The sequence below is a fragment of the Ranitomeya imitator genome, chromosome 4, assembly GCF_032444005.1.
Source record: "Ranitomeya imitator isolate aRanImi1 chromosome 4, aRanImi1.pri, whole genome shotgun sequence".
In the NCBI taxonomy this organism is placed as follows: Eukaryota; Metazoa; Chordata; class Amphibia; order Anura; family Dendrobatidae; genus Ranitomeya; species Ranitomeya imitator.
The window spans coordinates 244,833,213-244,853,093 of record NC_091285.1 but is presented as its reverse complement, the minus strand read 5'-3'; the positions used below and the strand labels follow the sequence as shown (position 1 = coordinate 244,853,093).

At 43.4% G+C, this 19,881-nt stretch overlaps 1 protein-coding gene across 6 annotated transcripts in view; it reads left to right on the top strand.

Annotated features, from left to right (window-relative positions):
- Positions 1-19,881, top strand: part of CFAP54 (cilia and flagella associated protein 54) — a 752,512-nt gene that overhangs the window by 98,523 nt on the left and 634,108 nt on the right. For all 6 annotated transcript variants that reach the window (XM_069764454.1, XM_069764457.1, XM_069764455.1 and 3 more), the window contains 3 exons: positions 11,757-11,922; positions 14,972-15,054; positions 19,298-19,432. In XM_069764454.1, coding sequence (XP_069620555.1) covers positions 11,757-11,922; positions 14,972-15,054; positions 19,298-19,432 — 384 coding nt within the window. The remainder of the gene's footprint in view (positions 1-11,756; positions 11,923-14,971; positions 15,055-19,297; positions 19,433-19,881) is intronic.

The following is a 19,881-nucleotide window of genomic DNA, read 5'->3' as shown; positions in this document are numbered from 1 at the left end:
CAGAATATCATCAGCGTACAACGCTACTTTTTCCTCTGCCTCCCCGTATATAAAACCCCTCACCTCCCGGGAACCTCTGATCTTCGCAGCAAGGGGTTCCACCGCCAACGCAAAGAGCAGCGGGGACAAAGGGCAGCCCTGTCTAGTACCCCTAGACAATGAAAAGGTCTCAGAGAGAGCGTTATTCACTCTAATTTTGGCTACCGGAGAAGAGTACAACAGCTGCACCCATGAAATAAATTTAGGTCCAAACCCCATTCGTTCCAGTACTGACCACAAATAGCTCCACTCCACGCAATCAAAAGCCTTATGGGCGTCTAAGGATACCACAACCCGTCTTCCGACATTGTCAGAGGGGATTTGCAAATTTAAAAATAACCTTCTCAGATTGAGTGCCGTTGATTTGTTGGGCATAAAGCCTGACTGATCTGGGTGAACCAGTCTGTCAATCACCCTGGATAACCTATTTGCCAGAGCTTTTGCCAGAATCTTGATATCGGCCGTCAAAAGTGAGATTGGTCTATAGGATTCTGGTAGTTGTGGGTCCTTATCGGCCTTAGGTATAACGACCACAATAGCCTCTCTCATTGATGAAGGTAGCTCCCCTCTTTCCAGTGAACTATTATACACCTCCGACAATCTGGCCAACAATGTTTCTTTCAGTACCTTGTACACCTCGGCTGGAATACCGTCCGCCCCCGGAGCCTTACCCCCAGCAACCCCCGCCAAAGCAGCTCCCAATTCTTCCTCCCCAATCGGCTCCTCCAACTCCTCACATTCTTCTCTGCTCAACCTAGGCAGGTCAATCCCCTCCAAGTAACCCATCATGTCCTCAGCCCCCCTCTCCACACTAGAAGTATATAGTTTATCATAGAATTTCCCAAACACTTCCAGAATCTGCTCCCCCCGAGTAGCCAATGTTCCATCCTCCCTCTTAATGGAGTAGACGTGCGAGGAATCCCTTTGTGCGGATGCCACTACCGACAGTAAATGCCCCACCTTTTCCCCCTCCGAATAGAAAGATGCTCTTTGAAAAGCCCGCAATCTCTCCGCCTTTCTCAGATACAATTGATTGACCTCCTGTTGAGCCTTCCTCATCCGACTCTGAGACTCCCTAGAGCAATGGGCCCCCAATGCCGCCTCAGCTTCCTTCAGTTCCTCCAGGACAGCTTGATCCTGTGTTCTAGTCCTAGTCTTGTGTCGTGATATGTCCCGAAACAAAATACCCCTCAAATACGCCTTCATAGTGTCCCATACTACATGGCATTCTGCACTACCCTCATTGATCTTAAAGAACTCCTCTATCTCAGCCCCCACACTTTCCATGTCCAGGAGTTGTAGCCAGGAGGGGTGAACCTTCCATCCCATCTTCCGTGACCCAACCTGTTCTGATAGCTTTAATGAGACCCGCACCGGACTATGATCTGATAGAATCCTAGGATTATATTCCACCCCACTTAGTAATTCGTTCATCCCATCATTACCCAAGGCGACATCGATTCGAGACATAGAACCGTACGTGGTCGAGTAGCAAGAATAAGAATATGTGCTAAAATTGCGAACCCGCCATAAGTCAATCCAGCCTATTTCTCTAAGATAGTTCCCAAAAGGGGTGCCATTCCCATCCCCGCGTAGCGGAGCGTGATTACTCTTATCCCAATGGTCATCAGCAATGTTGTTCACATCTCCCACCACCAAAAAGGGAACCCCGACCCACCCTCTCATATGCTCCAAAATCTCTTGAATTTTCTTGCCAGAATACGGCGGGGGTATATATAGTGAAACAATGCAAATCAAGCGGTTAAAAATTTTACACACTAAAAAAACATACTGACCATCCTTATCAATTTTTACTTCAATTTCCTCAAATGGAGTACTTGTATGGACCAAAACAGACACCCCCCTTGCATAATTAGAGAACGTCGAGTGATATGCCCTGCGCACCCATTTTTTCTGTAACATATCAACTTTTTCCTCAACTAAATGAGTTTCTTGCAGGCATATCACCGAGGGCCTCTGTTTCAATAGGTACTGGAATATTGCCGCCCGCTTAGTGGCATCTGCTAGCCCCCTAACATTCCAACTTATAATATTAACATTCCCTCCCATTTCCTTAAAGAAAGATATAAGATGAGAGTCACCTCTCCCAGGTCTCCACCAATGCCCTCCCCCCCCCCCCTTCCCACCCCCCACCCCAACAACTAAACCAACCTTCCCCATCTGGAATTCAAAATAACTCAGATACTCCGAACTTTCTTTCTCTATATGAGAATTGAGGGCACTTGATATACCCTAGAGCTAGTTCCTTTACCGTCCATCTCTCCCCCACCCACCGCGATCAATATGAACTATTCATTGCGCCGCCGAACACAATACTGTAATCGTTAGGTATAATTAGGCCAACTTCAACAGTAACATTCAAACAGAGCCCCTCCCCCAAAGAGAGGCAGATCCAGTAGAGTTATGGATCTTCAGAATCAGTCTCAACGGTTCCGATCAGCGCCAATTTTCTTGGCATTGGTGTCCAGCCATTGCGTCGCGTCCTCCGGATTTTGAAAAAATTGAACACGATCCATCGCCACCACCCTGAGCTTGGCTGGGTAGAGCATTGAGTATTTTAGGTCCAGTTCACGGAGCCGTCGCTTGACTTCACCAAACTTCATTCTAAGTTTCTGCACCGATGCCGAGTAATCCGGATAAATGGAGATCCGACTTCCGTTTATGCTCAGGCCATCACTCAGCCTAGCCTTCCTCAGTAGAGTTTCCCGATCCCGGTAGTCCAAAATTTTTGCCAATATAGCTCGAGGGGCAGATCCAGGCGGCAGAGGACGAGTGGGGACCCGATGAGCCCTCTCCACCGAGAAATGGTTGGTAAGGTCTGCTCCTCCCACCGAGTTCTTAAGCCATGCCTCAATATATTCAGTGGGGTTGTTTCCCTCCACCTTCTCCGGCACCCCGATTATTCTTAAATTGTTTCTCCGGGATCGATTTTCCAAATCATCTGTCTTAAATTCTAACTCTGCGATTCGTTGAATATATTTCTTTTCTCTTTTTAACAGTTCGTTTGTCTGGTCCTCCACACTGCCCACACGCTCCTCCACCACCTCCACTCTTTTTTCCACTTTGCGCATAGCAGAATTAAGGGACTTCATTTCAACTGTGAGATCATCCACCCTTAGGTTCAGCGCAGCCAAAGCAGATTTGCAGTGTATAACGACAGAGAAAATGTCCTGCAGTGTTGGTTCCCCCGTACTTGGCTGCTGCACTTCATTAGAATCATTGGTCTGCACAGGGCTATCAGCAGGTGTCACATTTTCTGCACTGTGCACTCCCTGCGCCCTCCCTGGGGAACGCTGCACCTCCACTTCACTGGCCCTGACTTCCCCTCCACCTTTCTGCCTCATCAGGGCTTCCACCTCATCAAGTCCTTCTGGACCCAACAGCAGGGCTCCCCCCTCCTCCGTACGGGCAAAGCGCTCCAGCCGGGCTATTTCCTCCAGCCTCCGGCGGTATGAAACGCTGGCTCTGGCCGCCTCCTCCTCAGCCACGGCGCCATCTTGAATTTTCGCGCCGGCTGCTGGCGCCACCTGCTTGTGGCGCGGCATCTCCGCTTCTCACCGCTCGTTAACAGCGGTGCTTTCTCCCCCTCGCCGGGTACTTGCGGGACCTCTCTGGCCGGTTTTTGGCGTTCGGCGGCGCCTTCAAAGGCCACTTTTCAGAGCGGTGCGGGGAGAGAGATCAGCCGCACGTCCGCTCACATTCCTCGCTAGGCCACGCCCCCAGTTCTCATCCTTAATTGCATAATTTCCTCTTTACTAATGTATTACACCGTCCCTTATTACGTAGCATCCTTTTTAGTTATGTATGTTGCTGTCCTTTATTATGTAGTGTCCCCTGTTGTTAGTTTTTTTTTCTGTTGGAGAAGGCTATCATGCTCCATCAGCAATCATTTCAGCTTATATCTAACAAAAGAGGACAGTATGAAATAAAGACCAGGGCACTGTAAATAACAGTACTGTATATAACGGAGAAGGCACTGTGTAATAAGAGATGGTGTTACACATAACAAGAGAGGGCACTGTGTAATAAGGGACTGGTGCTCTTTATAACAAGAGAAGGCACTGTAATAAGGGACTGTGCGTTATATAACAAGAGAGGGCACTGTGTAATAAGGGGCGGCAATATACATGAGAGGATACTATGTAATATATGTATACTGTATATCTGTACATTGGTAGCCATAAAAGGAGGGGGGCCCAAACACATTTCTTGCACAGGGGCCCCAAATCGTCTGTGTCCACCCCTGGTGATGTGCCTAAACAGTGGAAACCCCCCACAACTGACCCCGTTTTGAAAACTAGACCCCTCAAGGAATGTATCTAGAAGTGTGATAAGCACTTTGAACCCCCAGGTGATTCACAGAAGTTTATAATGTAGAGCCTTGAAAATAAAAAAAAAAAATCACATTTTTCCCACAAAAATGTACTTTTATCCCCGCAAAAATGTACTTTTATCCCCCAATTTTTTTATTCACAACGGTAACAAGAGAAAATGGACCCTTAAATTGTGTCGTGCATTTTCTCCTGAGTATGCCGATACCCCATATGTGGGGGAAAACTACTGTTTGGGTGCACGGCAGGGCCTCGGAAGGGAAAGAGTGATGTTTTGGAAAGCAGACATTGATGGAATGGTCTGCAGGTGAAATGTCTTGATTGGAGAGCCTCTGATGTGCCTAAACAGTGAAAAAGCCCCAAAAGTTACCCCATTTTTGAAACTATGCCCCTCAAGAATTTTATCCAGGGATATAGTGAGCATTTTGAACCCACAGGTACTACACAAAATTAAATAGCATTAGTTTGTCATATTGAAAATTTTATTTTTTTTCTCAAAAATGTTGTTTTACGTCCAAACTTGTAATTTTCACAATGGATAATAGGAGAAAATTGGACAAATAAGTTGCGATGATACCCCATATGTGGTCAAAAAATTCAGTTTGTGCACATGGCAGGGCTAGGAAAGGAAATGGTACTATTTGTCTGGAATAGATTGTGAATGCCATGTCACATTTGGAGAGTCCCTGACATGCGAAAACCGCAGCAAGTGACCCTATTTTGTAAAATATAGACCCTACTGAGCATTTTTAACCGACAAGTGATTCACAAAACTTTATAACAGATGTGAGAACAAAAAATAAAAAAAACAATTCACTTAAATTCTGTTTTAGCAGAAATTTTTTAATTTACACAAGGGATAATGGGAGAAATTGGTCCCCACAGTTTGTTATACAGTTTCTCCCGAATGTGGCAGCACTTCATTTGTGGTTGTAAATTATTGTTTCAACACCCGTCAGGGAAAGAGCGCTACTTGACTTTTAGAATGCAGATTTTGTTTGAATAGATTGTGGGCTCCATTAGCTAAGGCCCTGAGGTGCCAGAACAGCAGAAACTCCCACATTTCCCCGTATTGGAAATTTCACTTCTTAAGGAATACTTCTAGGGGTGTAGTGAGTATTTTGAACCCCTAGGTACCTAATAAAATTTTATAATGTGGAAACATGACATATTAGTGGTAAAATTGTAATTTTTTTATTTGCTGCATATTTGTCAAGAACACAATGTTAATAGGTGACACTGGACCCCTTAAATTATTACGCAACATCTACCGAATTACCGTTAGGCCACACTTCAGGGCTGAGAAGAAAGGAGCGCTGTTTGGTTTTGGAGCACAGATTTTGGTAGAATAGTTTGCGGGCGATATTTGCGGAGCCTCTAAGGTGCCAAAACATCAGAAAAACACCAAAAGTGACCCCATTGTAGAACCTCATCTCTCAATGAATTCATCTACGGCTGCAGTGGCTATTTTGTCACATCCACACCATGATTTTTTTTCTTAGATTCCCATACATTCCCTCATACAGTGTAGAGCATCCATATATTGTAGCGCCCCCATACATAGTGCCCAGCTTGTGCTTCTGGTAACAGGAACCCTTAAATTGTTAAGTGCTCTCTCCCCACTACAATAATGTGGCTGCTTACTGTGGTTTAGACACAGAATGGGGCTCAGAAGGTGGGGGCATTTGGATTTGTGAGCGCAGAATTCACTGGCTTTTATTTGAAGGGGCGCTTTTCCAGTGAAAGTGAAAATGACCAATTGGAAGCAAAAATATATGTTCTGAGCGGCTGTTTGTGAAATAGATCCAACAGGACACTGCTACTGTTTGCTGTGAACTCATGGCTGATGTCATCTGCTTACTCTTCACTCCTCCTCTTTTAGCTGGGGCCACACAGCCGATGATCGTCTCAGGCGAGAGAATCGGGGCTGATTATGCTAACACTGACACTCCGCTCAAACCCTGTCAGAGTGTGAGGCGAATGCCTCTTACTGTATTGGGATTCTCTCACGTGACAAAATCTCAGCACAGGTGTGGAGAAGACGGAGAACTTATTTTCTCCATCTTCACCATTGCTTCTGTCTGAGGATGTCGGACTGCACTCAGATGACATTCTAGTACAGTTCGAAGTTTCACACTCACCCATAGACTTGTATGGGTGCGCATGATTCGAATATCGGAGCAAACCGAAGCCGAAACGGCATGAAAAAATAATCTCTGTTGTGCTCTGCCCCATAGTAGAACACTGATCCAGTGCTGCCCAATAAAGCATCAGCTCGCACTCTGCCATGTTATACGCTCGTGTGAGCATGCCATTAGTCATATGCACTGGTATGGGGGCGTGTAAAACATCGGACTGTCGAATGTCATCTGAGTGCAGTCCAATTTACGCAGACTCAGACAATGGAGAAGATGGAGAAATTAATTTCTCCATCTTCTCTAGACCTGTGATAAGATTACCTCATACGATAGAATTGGATCACATTAAGATGATACTTGGATTACGCTCTGATGGAATTTTACATTAGCATAATCGTCCCGATTCCCTCGCATGAGAGAATTTTCTGCCATGTGACCCGGCCTATTAGAGATAATCGTAGCGAAGGGGAAGAGGTTATGCGTGGCTAAATAAACTGTATCAAAGAGGAAATAGAGGACATGTTTACAAGGTGTGGTGTAGTGACCAATCGTACAGCCAGGGTGTGCTGTGTGTGCGCTGCAAGATGCACTTGGAGGCATAATTCTGATGAGACAAAGTCCGGCAGTGTTGTGAATGGCCAATATGTGTCGCAGAGGGAGTCTGCGTGGGAAGTCTGATGCAATATTGTTGTTCTGGGACCTGTAGTCCCTCAAGAGTGTGTATATGTATGATATAGTTGTAAGGGAGACTTACTAGGCTAGTTGTGTGAGATGGGCGGGACAAACTAGCCACACATCCACACTCCCACCTGTGGGAGTGGTTAGTACTATATAATGTGACTGAGGTCTGGTCACTTGGTCTTGGAGTGTGGACCTGAATGGTCTATGCTGGAAGGTCCTGGAAGCCTGTGTTGGAAGTCCTGGAGAATAGGATTCCTGAAGAGCACATGGCAGGGCTCTGGACCTAGCACACGCCAGTGTGTGGAATGGATGGAGATTTGTGTTGAACTGACCAGGGTCAGAGTGAGAAACGTCTGAAGGATACCTCTGTGGAGGACAGGTATCTGAGAAACCTGTGCGGCACCAACTGGTAACGGAAAGGGATCCGTGTTATGCTATCCGGGGTTAGAAGAGAGAGACATTGTGTATGGGGCACCTCTGAGGCCAAGAGGTGTCCAGGAACCTGTGAAGGTCGCCAGCAGGTAACGGACGAGGTCCGTGTCTTATGCTGACTGGGGTCAGAGATGTACTGTGGTGAAGTTGAATATGTACAGACGGTGTTCAAGCTGTTACCAAGTTCTGAAGATGTGGTTTATGCTGATGTGAAATAAACCTAGAGACTGTTTTATAAGCAATCCATGCCTGAGTGCGTTAATCCCGTGCCAAGCGAGTGTCCCCCAAGACACGTAGTAGGCGCTATGCTACAAAGGGAAAAGATCTAAAAGAAAAATGGAAGAAACTATATACAGTACAGAGTAAAAACGTGCTTAAGGATGTGAAAAATACACATTACTCACTTCTGTCATTTATTCCATTTACCCAATAAAGTGCCAGTATTCTATGGCGTTAAGATGAGGCACCAGCATGGCTTGAATGCTCCCAATTTCCAATGAAACATAATAAGAAAATACCTGGATGTAGAAGTATATTTCAGTTAATCAGTATAGTTAAGTTCAATCTTCCATCCATGCGATGCAGAACCTTTTAATCCACAGAACGTGAGCTTACTTATTGCCTGATACTTAGACCAGTGCTAGGCCATGGTAAGGTGCCACCTGCTCAGTTTCCCAACTACAGCTACAGCGAGACTTAGGGCTCATTCAGACATTAGTGATTTGTCATGTACACAAAAGACAGTACGAGTTCCAATAGTGTTTGATATGTGTGTCATTTTTTACCATCAGTGTTTTAGATTTTTCTCATAAGCCAAAAAAATTATTTAGGTTTCTCAAGCTTCTCCCATCAAACAGTCCATGATTATTTGTTTTGTGTCCGTATACACTCTCATTGGTAAAATGTATCCGTGACTTAGTTAAAATCGGACATGTCTTCGGGTATGGCCTCATTCACATGGGAAAAACTGGTACTGGTACCATCAGTGTTTGCCATCTGTGTCTGTTTTTACCAGCAGTTTTTATGATCAGTGTGGCATCTGTGTGTCATCTGTGTTTTTCCAGTATGGATAAGGAAATATTTAAATTAAAAAAGCTTCTATACTTTGCAATGTTGATGCCATCCATGCGTTGTACGTGTTTTTCACATAACCATACTTCTATTGGCCCTTGTCACCCATGCGGCCAGATGCCACATGTACTTGAAATACGAACATGTGAAGGAGACCTTAGGGCTTGATCACACCACCGTATTTTCAGAACGAGTCTTGTACATGAAAAAAGGACAGCACTCAGTTTGATGTTATTCAGTGAGGCCATGTACATAAGCAATTTTTTTTTTTTTTTTTACTGACCGAAACTGTATGTGAAAAATCACAGCCCACACTATTTTCAAGCTTTTCTAGTCTATGGGTGCCCAAAAAAATCAGATCCATACTGAGCCACAGTCTTGCATCCAATTTTTACAGATACACTGCAGTTTTGTAACATAGGAAACTGTAAATGATCTTGTGAATGATTAATAGCTGCTGCTGTAAAAAATGGATTGTACTCGTACAGCACACTGATGGCGACTGAGAAAAAAATTGTCCGAGTTTTCATAATGGATCTTTGAACGTTTTTTTTTTTTTGTATGCTCGTACGAACCTACCCCTAAGTACTCGGACATGTGAAAAGCCCCTAGACGATGAAAGATACAAGTTCTAGCTGAAAAACACAGATAGATCTCATATGCTCAAATCTGACATCAATTTTGATTCCAGTCTCAGATTAAACTTGCTAAGGCAATTGTTGGGTCTGTAAAACACTCAGGCAGCAATCACATGGTATCCGTGTGCTGGACGTTTTTCATGGACTGTGTAAAGGTTGAAAAACCTCCTTTTTTATTGTGAGAAAAGCTGATAAAACTGTGACCAAAATCTGATGGTAACATCTGACACCCTCACCAAACTGCGGTGGTAAAAACTGACACTCTGTCCGAATTCTGATGGTAACAACTGACACTCTGCTCAAACTCTGGTGGTAACACCTGACACTCTGCTCAAACTCTGGTGGTAACAACTGACACTCTGACCAAACTCTGATCGTAACAACTGACACTCTGCTGGTAACAACTGACACTCTGCTCAAACTCTGGTGGTAACAACTGACACTCTCACCAAACTCTGATGGTAACAACTGACACTCTGACCAAACTCTGGTGGTAACAACTGACACTCTGCTCAAACTCTGGTGGTAACAACTGACACTCTCACCAAACTCTGATGGTAACAACTGACACTCTGACCAAACTCTGATGGTAATATCTGACACTCTGCTCAAACTCTGGTGGTAACAACTGACACTCTCACCAAACTCTGATGGTAACAACTGACACTCTGCTCAAACTCTGATGGTAACATCTGACACTGTCACCAAACTCTGATGGTAACAACTGACACTCTGCTCAAACTCTGATGGTAACACCTGACACTCTGCTCAAACTCTGGTGGTAACAACTGACATTCTGACCAAACTCTGATCGTAACAACTGACACTCTGCTGGTAACAACTGACACTCTGCTCAAACTCTGGTGGTAACAACTGACACTCTCACCAAACTCTGATGGTAACAACTGACACTCTGACCAAACTCTGGTGGTAACAACTGACACTCTGCTCAAACTCTGGTGGTAACAACTGACACTCTGACCAAACTCTGGTGGTAACAACTGACACTCTGCTCAAACTCTGGTGGTAACAACTGACACTCTCACCAAACTCTGATGGTAACAACTGACACTCTGACCAAACTCTGATGGTAATATCTGACACTCTGCTCAAACTCTGGTGGTAACAACTGACACTCTCACCAAACTCTGATGGTAACAACTGACACTCTGCTCAAACTCTGATGGTAACATCTGACACTGTCACCAAACTCTGATGGTAACAACTGACACTCTGCTCAAACTCTGATGGTAACACCTGACACTCTGCTCAAACTCTGGTGGTAACAACTGACATTCTGACCAAAATCTGATGGTAGCAACTGACACTCTGCTCAAACTTTGATGGTAACATCAGACACTCTCAACAAACTCTGATGGTAACAACTGACACTCTGCTCAAACTCTGATGGTAACACCTGACACTCTGCTCAAACTCTGGTGGTAACAGCTGACATTCTGACCAAACTCTGGTGGTAACAACTGACACTCTGCTCAAACTCTGATGGGAACAACTGACACTCTGACCAAAATCTGATGTAGCAACTGACACTCTGCTCAAACTCTGATGGAAACAACTGACACTCTGACCAAAATCAGATGGTAGCAACTGACACTCTGCTCAAACTCTGATGGAAACTGACACTCTGACCAAAATCTGATGGTAGCAACTGACACTCTGCTCAAACTCTGATGGGAACAACTGACACTCTGCTCAAACTCTGATGGAAACAACTGACACTCTGACCAAAATCTGATGGTAGCAACTGACACTCTGCTCAAACTCTGATGGAAACTGACACTCTGACCAAAATCTGATGGTAGCAACTGACACTCTGCTCAAACTCTGATGGGAACAACTGACACTGTGACCAAACTCTGGTGGTAACAACTGACACTCTGCTCAAACTCTGATGGGAACAACTGACACTCTGACCAAAATCTGATGGTAGCAACTGACACTCTGCTCAAACTCTGGTGGTAACAACTGACACTGTGACAAAACTTTGATGGTAACAACTGACACTCTGCTGGTAACAACTGACACTCTGCTCAAACTCTAGTGGTAACAACTGACACCCAGATGAAACTCTGGCAGTTTGACATACTGACGTTTCTGACAAACTTAAACTGTATTTTGTGTACAAAACAAAAAATCACTAACATGTGGATGAGTCCTCGATGTTGAGATTGCAGCATTGGATCACACAACCTGTACTGCTCGGTTCATTGTTATGGGGCTGTATTACATGATAGTGCATCTGTGCACACATCAAGCTTGCTTTTTAGTTTTCTTGCATGACTGTTGTACTTGTATACACTTATGATATATACTTGTCAACTTTTCTTTCCTTGAAATAAATGCAAATATAAATCTCTCATATCAGTCTGAATTTTCCAAACTAGGCCAAGGAAAGCGCAAAGTGGAAGAAAGAAGAAATGGATCTTAGCATACTTATTGTCGCTGAACCTTTGTTGTCAGGGAAAAAGCACAAACATAATGTACAGGTTATTGTGAAGCAGAGTAATATGGCTGAGTTGCCTGACTATCTTGGAATAATTGGACTACAAGGTAGGCAAAGAGCAGTGTACTCTTTATGCTTCTAAAATCTATTAAATTTTTTCCTGTGTCATTCATTGCCTATAAACTCATACTGTTCATGTTCTACTTATTATGAATCTAAAACGAATTGCCAATAATAACACCAACCACGTAAAAAAGTACCTACACTGCTCAAAAAAATAAAGGGAACTCTTAAACAACAGAATACAACTCCAAGTAAATCAAACTTCTGTGAAATCAAACTGTCCACTTAGGAAGCAACACTGTTTGACAATCAAAGCAAATGGAATAGACAACAGATGGAAATTATTGTCAATTATCAAAACACACTCAATAAAGGAGTGGTTCTGCAGGTGGGGACTACATCTCGGTACCAATGCTTTTTGGCTGATGTTTTGGTCACTTTTGAATGTTGGTTGTGCTTTCACACTCGTGGTAGCATGAGACGGACTCAGCAACCCATACAAGTGGCTCAGGTAGTGCAGCTCATCCAGGATGGCACATTAATGCGAGCTGTGGCAATTCCAGTACACCAGGAGATGTGGAAGGGGCCGTAGGAGGGCAACAACCCAGTAGCAGGACCGCTACCTCAGCCTTTGTGGAAGGAGGAACAGGAGGAGCACTGCCAGAGCCCTGCAAAATGACCTCCAGGAGGCCACAAATGTGCGTGTGTCTGCTCAAATGGTTAGAAAGCGACTCCATGAGGATGGTCTGAGTGCCCGACGTCCACAGGTGGGGGTTGTGCTCACAGCCCAACACCATGCAGGATGCTTGGCATTTGCCCAGAACACCAGGATTGGCAAATTTACCAGTGGCACCCTGTGCTCTTTACAGATAAAAGCATGTTCACACTTAGCACATGTGACAGATGTGACAGAGTCTGGAGACACCATGGAGAGCGATCTGCTGCATGCAACATCCTTCAGCATGACTGGTTTGGCAGTGGGTCAGTAATGGTGTGGGGTGGCATTTCTTTGGAGGGCCGCATAGCCCTCCATGTGCTCCCCAGAGGCAGCCTGACTGCCATTAGGTACCGAGATGAGATCCTCAGACCCCTTGTGAGACCATATGCTGGTGTGGTTGGCCCTGGGTTCCTCCTAATGCAGGAGAATGCCAGACCTCATGTGGCTGGAGTGTGTCAGCAGTTCCTGCAAGATGAAGGCATTGAAGCTATGGACTTGCCTGCCCATTTCCCAGACCTGAATCCAATTGAACACATCTGGGACATCATGACTCGCACCATCCACCAACGTCATGTTGCACTACAGACTGTCCAGGAGTTGGCGAATGCTTTAGTCCAGGTCAGGGAGGAGATCCCTCAGGAGACCATCTGCCGCCTCATCAGGAGCATGTCCAGGCGTTGTAGGGAGGTCATACAGGCACGTGGAGGCCACACACACTACTGAGCATCATTTGCTTGTCTTGAGGCATTTCCACTGAAGTTGGAGTAGCATGTAACTTCATTTTCCACTTTGATTTTGAGTATCGTTCCAACTCCAGACCTCCGTGGGATAATAGTTGTGATTTACGTTGAGAATTTTTATTATTATTATTATTTTTTATGTAGCACCATTCATTCCATGGTGCTGTACACTAGATGGGGTTACATCAAAATACAAATATCACTTTCAGTAAACAAAGCAACAGATTGGTACAGACCCTGCCCTTGCAGGTTTACATGCTACAGGATTATGGGGAAGGAGACAGTAGGTCGAGGGTTGCAGTTGCTCCAATGGTGTTGAGGTGGCCGTGTGGTCATTACAGGTTGTAAGCTTCCTTCAAGAGGTGGGTTTTCAGGTTCCGTTTGAAGGATCCAAATGTGGTGGATAACCGGACGTGTTGGCGTGTTGGGGCACAGGATTCCAGATGATGGGGGATATTCGGGAGAAGTCTTGGAGGCGATTGGGTGAGGAACGAATAAGCGTGGAGGAGAGGAGGATTTCTTGGGAGGATCGGAGATTATGTGAGGAAAGATATTGAGAGATTAGTACTGAAATATGCGGAGGAGAAAGGTAGTGTTAGTAGTCTAAACTGGATACGCTGGGAAATTGGGAGCCAGTGAAGGGATTTGCAAAGAGGGGAAGCAGGAGTGTAGCGAGGAGAAAGATTAATTAGTCGGGCAGCAGAGTTAAGGATGGACTGGAGGGGTGTGAGAGTGTTAGAAGATAGGCCACAAAGGAGGATTTATTGTTCTCAACACATTCCACTATGTAATAAATAAAGATTTACAGCTGGAATATTTCATTCAGTGATATCTGGGATGTGGGATTTTAGTGTTCCCTTTATTTTTTTTTGAGCAGTGTATTTTCATCATTTGTGTGATGCATTAACATTACTGAATGTGTCCACCAGATGGCGGCATTATAAAGGAAATCAAACTAAGTTCTCCAGGGTAGACAGGTTCAACTTCTCTAATATATTCACTGTTTGCTTCTGTTTGACTCCAAATACTTACACATTTAACCCTTTTGAATATTTCCCAATGTGACTTAGTCTAAGACTAAGACTCTGTCTCTAGTATCTGCAGAAAATAAGTTCTTACTGAGAAAGATAAGTCAAGAGTAAGACAACGAAGATGCCTCATTAAAGCATGGTGTGCGCTTCCAGTCAAACTGATTAACGTTTTCCCTTCTGGGGGGACAACTTGACAAGTTAAAATATGCATGAGATTTCATAGTGATTATGCATCTTAAAATATGAAACACTGCTCGGAATCGGCAGACTTTCCTTGTGTACATTACTGATTTTTGTTTGTGATTACTTAATGAAGAAAGGTGTCTGCATTCAAAGCTCCTCTCACTCCCAACTCGCATCACATCATCCCATACATATCCGTATAGCAATGGCGGTACACAAGTGTAACGTCCAGTGAAAGGGGAGATAGATCCCGAGTCTTGATATGTCTGCAGACAGTGAAAACATATGGAAAAGATAATAAAAAAGTGTTTGACATTTGTGACGTGGGCAATAAAAATAAAAGATCTATAATAATGTATGCATTCTAGAATATCGGCAATAATCCGTGTTTTATTGTTGATGAATTGATCTTACATTCCAGGTGAACCTATAAATAACAAATCCACGGACGATCACATCACACTGGCAGAGACACTATACTCATGTGTGTGTCGCTCCTCTCAGGTATTGTGTCTGACAGTTTTTTTACTTTTAAGCATTATTAAAGAAAATCTGTCACCAGAGTTTTGTTAGCTCATCTAAGATCAGACGGAGACTCTGATTCCAGTGATGTATGACTTATTGGGCTGCTTGCTTTAGTTTAGATAAAATCAGTGTTTTATCTGCTGCAGATCTGGCAGTTCTCCAAATGCTGAGCTCTGTGTAACCCCGCCCACATCACTGACTGGCAGCTTTGTGTTTACACTGTGCATAGGCAGGAAGCTGCCAATCAGTGGTGTGGGTGTGGTTAGATTAAACAGCTGCAGATCAATTGGTCCTGTAGGGACAATCTCCTGCTGATAAAACTGTGATGTCATCAAAACTACAGCAAGTAGCCCAGTAAGTGACACATCACTGGAATCAGAGTCTCTGACCCTACATTATGCTGCTCTGAGGTTAGATGGCAAAAACCTGGTAACAAATTCCCTTTAAGACCTGAAAATTCAGCTAAAATATTCAATATCACATATTGCCAGGTTAAGGAATCTGTAATAAAGGGGGGTTATTTGGAAGAGCTACTAGTTACTGAGACTCTTCTACCTAATAAAACATTTAAACTTCAGAATTAAAGGTATCAAAGTATTTGGGAGAGCAGCGGTAATAATATAAGAGTAAAACCTGGGTGACAGGTCCCCTTTAAAGCTTCATTTTGGTTTGGTGAGATTGATTTTTTTCCGATATGTGCAATTATAACGTGCAGTTCAGTCTTTTCCCCCACTTCTTGTTCTGGCTGATGGCAAGCCAATTACTGAAATTTTAATATCTAATTATGCAAGTAGGGGTGAATTAATATTCTGTATAAAAAGTGAATGATGAGGCCTCAATGGACACTGTAATTAAGCTCAGGAGTGGGCAGATTTTTTTCCATGTCGCTCCTCTTAGCAATCCAGTTTTTCGTTTTTTTTTTTTTAATTCTGCTATATGCTTCCAGATATAGGGGCCTTTTTATTTAGTGCTGCATTTTATGGTCTGGCGTTACTCACATTTTAGAGCAGGTGTACATGATAATAGACAGGGGCGAGAGGGAGAAGAGTCTGCAGAGGAAGAGATCACACAGTGAGGGAGAGGATCTGCAGAATCTACCCAGGGAGGTGGAAGTGATCGGACAACATCAGTGTAGAAGGAGAGAGATGTCACATACTCCGGCCACTATATTACAAGGAGCAGTACAGGACTGTGGGTGGCGTAGAACGTTAGTGCTAGTTAAAGTAGCATCTTCCACCATGTTCTACTGGGGGGCTGCTAATTAGGCGACCTAACAGGGAATGAGGAGTGCAGTATAAAGTTAGTGCAACTTGTTTCTAATTCAACGTAATCACAAACCTTTGTAAATTCTGTTCATGCCAAGGTGTCCATAGCCTTACCAGCCTTTAAAGTTCTAAAATAAAGAATAAAATGCATGAGTAGGACGATAACTTTGCCCACGTACCAGGTGTGTTAAGTTCTTGTCACATTAAGCAGCACTACAAATCTATAGAGATGAGGCCAACGTACCCGTCTCTTCTCCAGCCTAATCTCCGGCCGCACAGAGATGTGCACGAGGACACTAACAATAAAAGGAGACACTCATTTTATCTTTTTCAAAAAGAATCTGAAATTTAAATGAGAAATTATTGAAAGCTGTGAGTGATAGATAATCCATTAACGTATGCGTCACTGCAAACAGTCAGCAGGACTGACAAGAAATCAGTGAAACTTGACAGGTTTTGTCTAGGTCTGCATATAAATCAATCACGGGGACTGCTTTGTGTACAGTAAATGGGGATTGCCATTCCTCTGCTATTGTGAGGGCACAATACGCTCTGTCAGGATGCATTTATTGTTTAGGAAAAATAAAATGGATATATGAAATATTTATAGGGAACAGACAAGTCAAAATATATACAAACCCTATGTGTGCTGCAGTCTTTTATCCAGGAATGAAATCTCTGGGATGCTAAGGGTGTGTTCAGAACGTGTGCTTAAAGCTATGTCTAAAATTCCATCCAAAATACTGCATGCAGTTTTGCCTTGGTTTTTGTTATGTTTGCAGTTTTTATACATCCAGTGTAAACATTTTACCTGTCAATGCTGCAATAACAGCGATAACCACGAAAAAACTGCATGGTTTTAACCTCACCATTGGAATACGTCTTTTATCCCGCTATTGCTTCTGTCACTTCTTGCAACACTCCTTGTACCACTCCTCCATTCACTCATTGAACCACTCCTCCATCCACTCTTCATACAATTTCTTGAACCATTTTTGTACCACTCCTTGTACTACTCAATCAGTTACGGTAATTGGAAATTATTTTCAAATATAGCGGTTTGGTGAATTCTAGGATGCATGAGGGTTTTAGTATATAGTTTGATCCACACATTCTGGATACACTTCTTTTACCACTCCGCGTATCACTCATTGTACCCATCCTTGTAACACTTCTGGTACTTCTCTTGGTACCACTTTTTGTACCACTCATCGAACCACTCTTTCTTACCCTTCTCATACCACTTCTTATAGTTCTCCTTGTGCCACTCATTGTACAACTCCTCATACTACTCTTTGTACTCCTTCTTGTAACACTTCTTATAACACTCCTTGTATTCTTTCTTGTTCCACTTCTTATACCACTCCTCATACCAATCTTTGTACTCCTTCTTATACCACTAGTTACACCACTCCTTGTACCTCTTCTTGGACCTCTCCTTGTACCACTCCTTGTACCTCTCCTTGGACCACTCCTTGTACCACTCCTTGTACCTCTCCTTGGACCACTCCTTGTACCTCTCCTTGGACCACTCCTTGTACCACTCCTTGTTCCTCTCCTTTGACCTCTATTTGGACAACTCCTTGTACCTCTCCTTATGCCACTCCTTGTACCTTTCCTATACCATTTCTTGTACCTCTCCTTGGACCACTCTTTGTACCTCTCATTGGACCACTCCTTGTACTACTCCTTGTACCACTCCTTGTACCTCTCGTTGGACCTCTCTTTAGACAACTCCTTCTACTTCTCCTTATACCACTCCTTGTACCTCTCCTTATACCACTCCTTGTACCTTTCCTAATACCATTCCTTGTACCTCTCTTTGGACCACTCCTTGGACCACTCCTTGTACCTCTCGTTAGACCTCTCTTTAGACAACTCCTTGTACTTCTCCTTATACCACTCCTTGTACCTCTCCTTATACCACTCCTTGTACCTTTCCTAATACCATTCCTTGTACCTCTCTTTGGACCACTCCTTGTACCACTCCTTGTACCTCTCGTTGGACCTCTCTTTAGACAACTCCTTGTACTTCTCCTTATACCACTCCTTGTACCTCTCCTTATACCACTCCTTGTACCTTTCCTAATACCATTCCTTGTACCTCTCTTTGGACCACTCCTTGTACCACTCCTTGTACCTCTCGTTAGACCTCTCTTTAGACAACTCCTTGTACTTCTCCTTATACCACTCCTTGTACCTCTCCTTATACCACTCCTTGTACCTTTCCTAATACCATTCCTTGTACCTCTCTTTGGACCACTCCTTGTACCACTTAATGAGTTGGTTGAAAATCATTTTCAGATATGGAGGTTTGATGGATTCTAGTTTAAAATGTATAACATGTTGTCTGTATTCCAGTAAGTGGAGGGTTTCATGGTTGGGTTCGTTCATGTTTATCTATATTTTATGTGACTATCATGCATGCACCTTGATATTCATACCCTCTTCCACTACTGTGACACATTTTAAGATGTTCTTTTTTTTTAAAGGGAACCTATCACCGTGAAAATAGCAGGCATCGTGTTATAGAGTAGGAAGAGCTGAGTGGACTGATATATAATTTCGTGAGAAAATATTAAGTATAACTTGTGTTTTAATCATTTAATCCTCTGGTTTTTCTGGACCTAATTACAAGGTTTCATCATATGTTCAATGGAACCTGTCAGCTGATTTCTGCCACCTAAACCTCAGGCAGTATGAATCAGAGAATGGCTGTTATTGCAGACGGAAAAGTGGTGGGGACATACATCTATGACTAGAAATCCCAACCATCTTCTCGCCGACTACCATCTTAAAGTATGTTTCCTCTTAAAATCTGCATCTTTTCAGAGTAAAACATACACGTCTTCAATAATGGAGCCAGTCGTGGACTCATTTCGCCTGTGGTTTGCCCTTTAATTTAAAATGTTTGAAATCATCATTTTTTTCCGTAACATTTCCCCTTGATTTTTCAGGATGTCCAGCCCGATAGAGATATTGTCATTGATGTCATATTATTCCTGTGGCAAAAATGCAAAGCCGGAGTGCAACGAATGCAACCTGGAGTAGATGGATGCAAATTTGTGCAAAAATGTGAAATGAATTGCAAGGTAGGTTTCTTTAACCGCCGTAAAGTTTAGTTTCCACCCGGGACGCCGTTATTTTGGGCTGGTGCGCACAGCTCTACTTAAGAAGTCTGACAGCTAATTTTGATAATTAACATGCTTTTCTAAAGCGAAAAAACAAGTGTTTGAAAATTACAACTGGCCTCCAAGGAATCAGGAGCTTTCAGATTTTGTGACAAAGAAACCCCTTTAATAAAAATGACTGGCCAAGAACCTTATGCCATTTTATTTTCTTATTATTAAATTAGCTAATTAGCGGTTAGAGAGAGAAAAATAACATTAAATGTCTGATAAACATTAAACAATTCTTCTAAACAACAATGTATGAACACCATTTTAATGAATAAACAAAAAATAATCTTCATGGTTAGATCCTAACGTCATACTCCCATATGTCTCCTACTCTTTTGGTTAAGAAGTAGGGAAAGGATGGA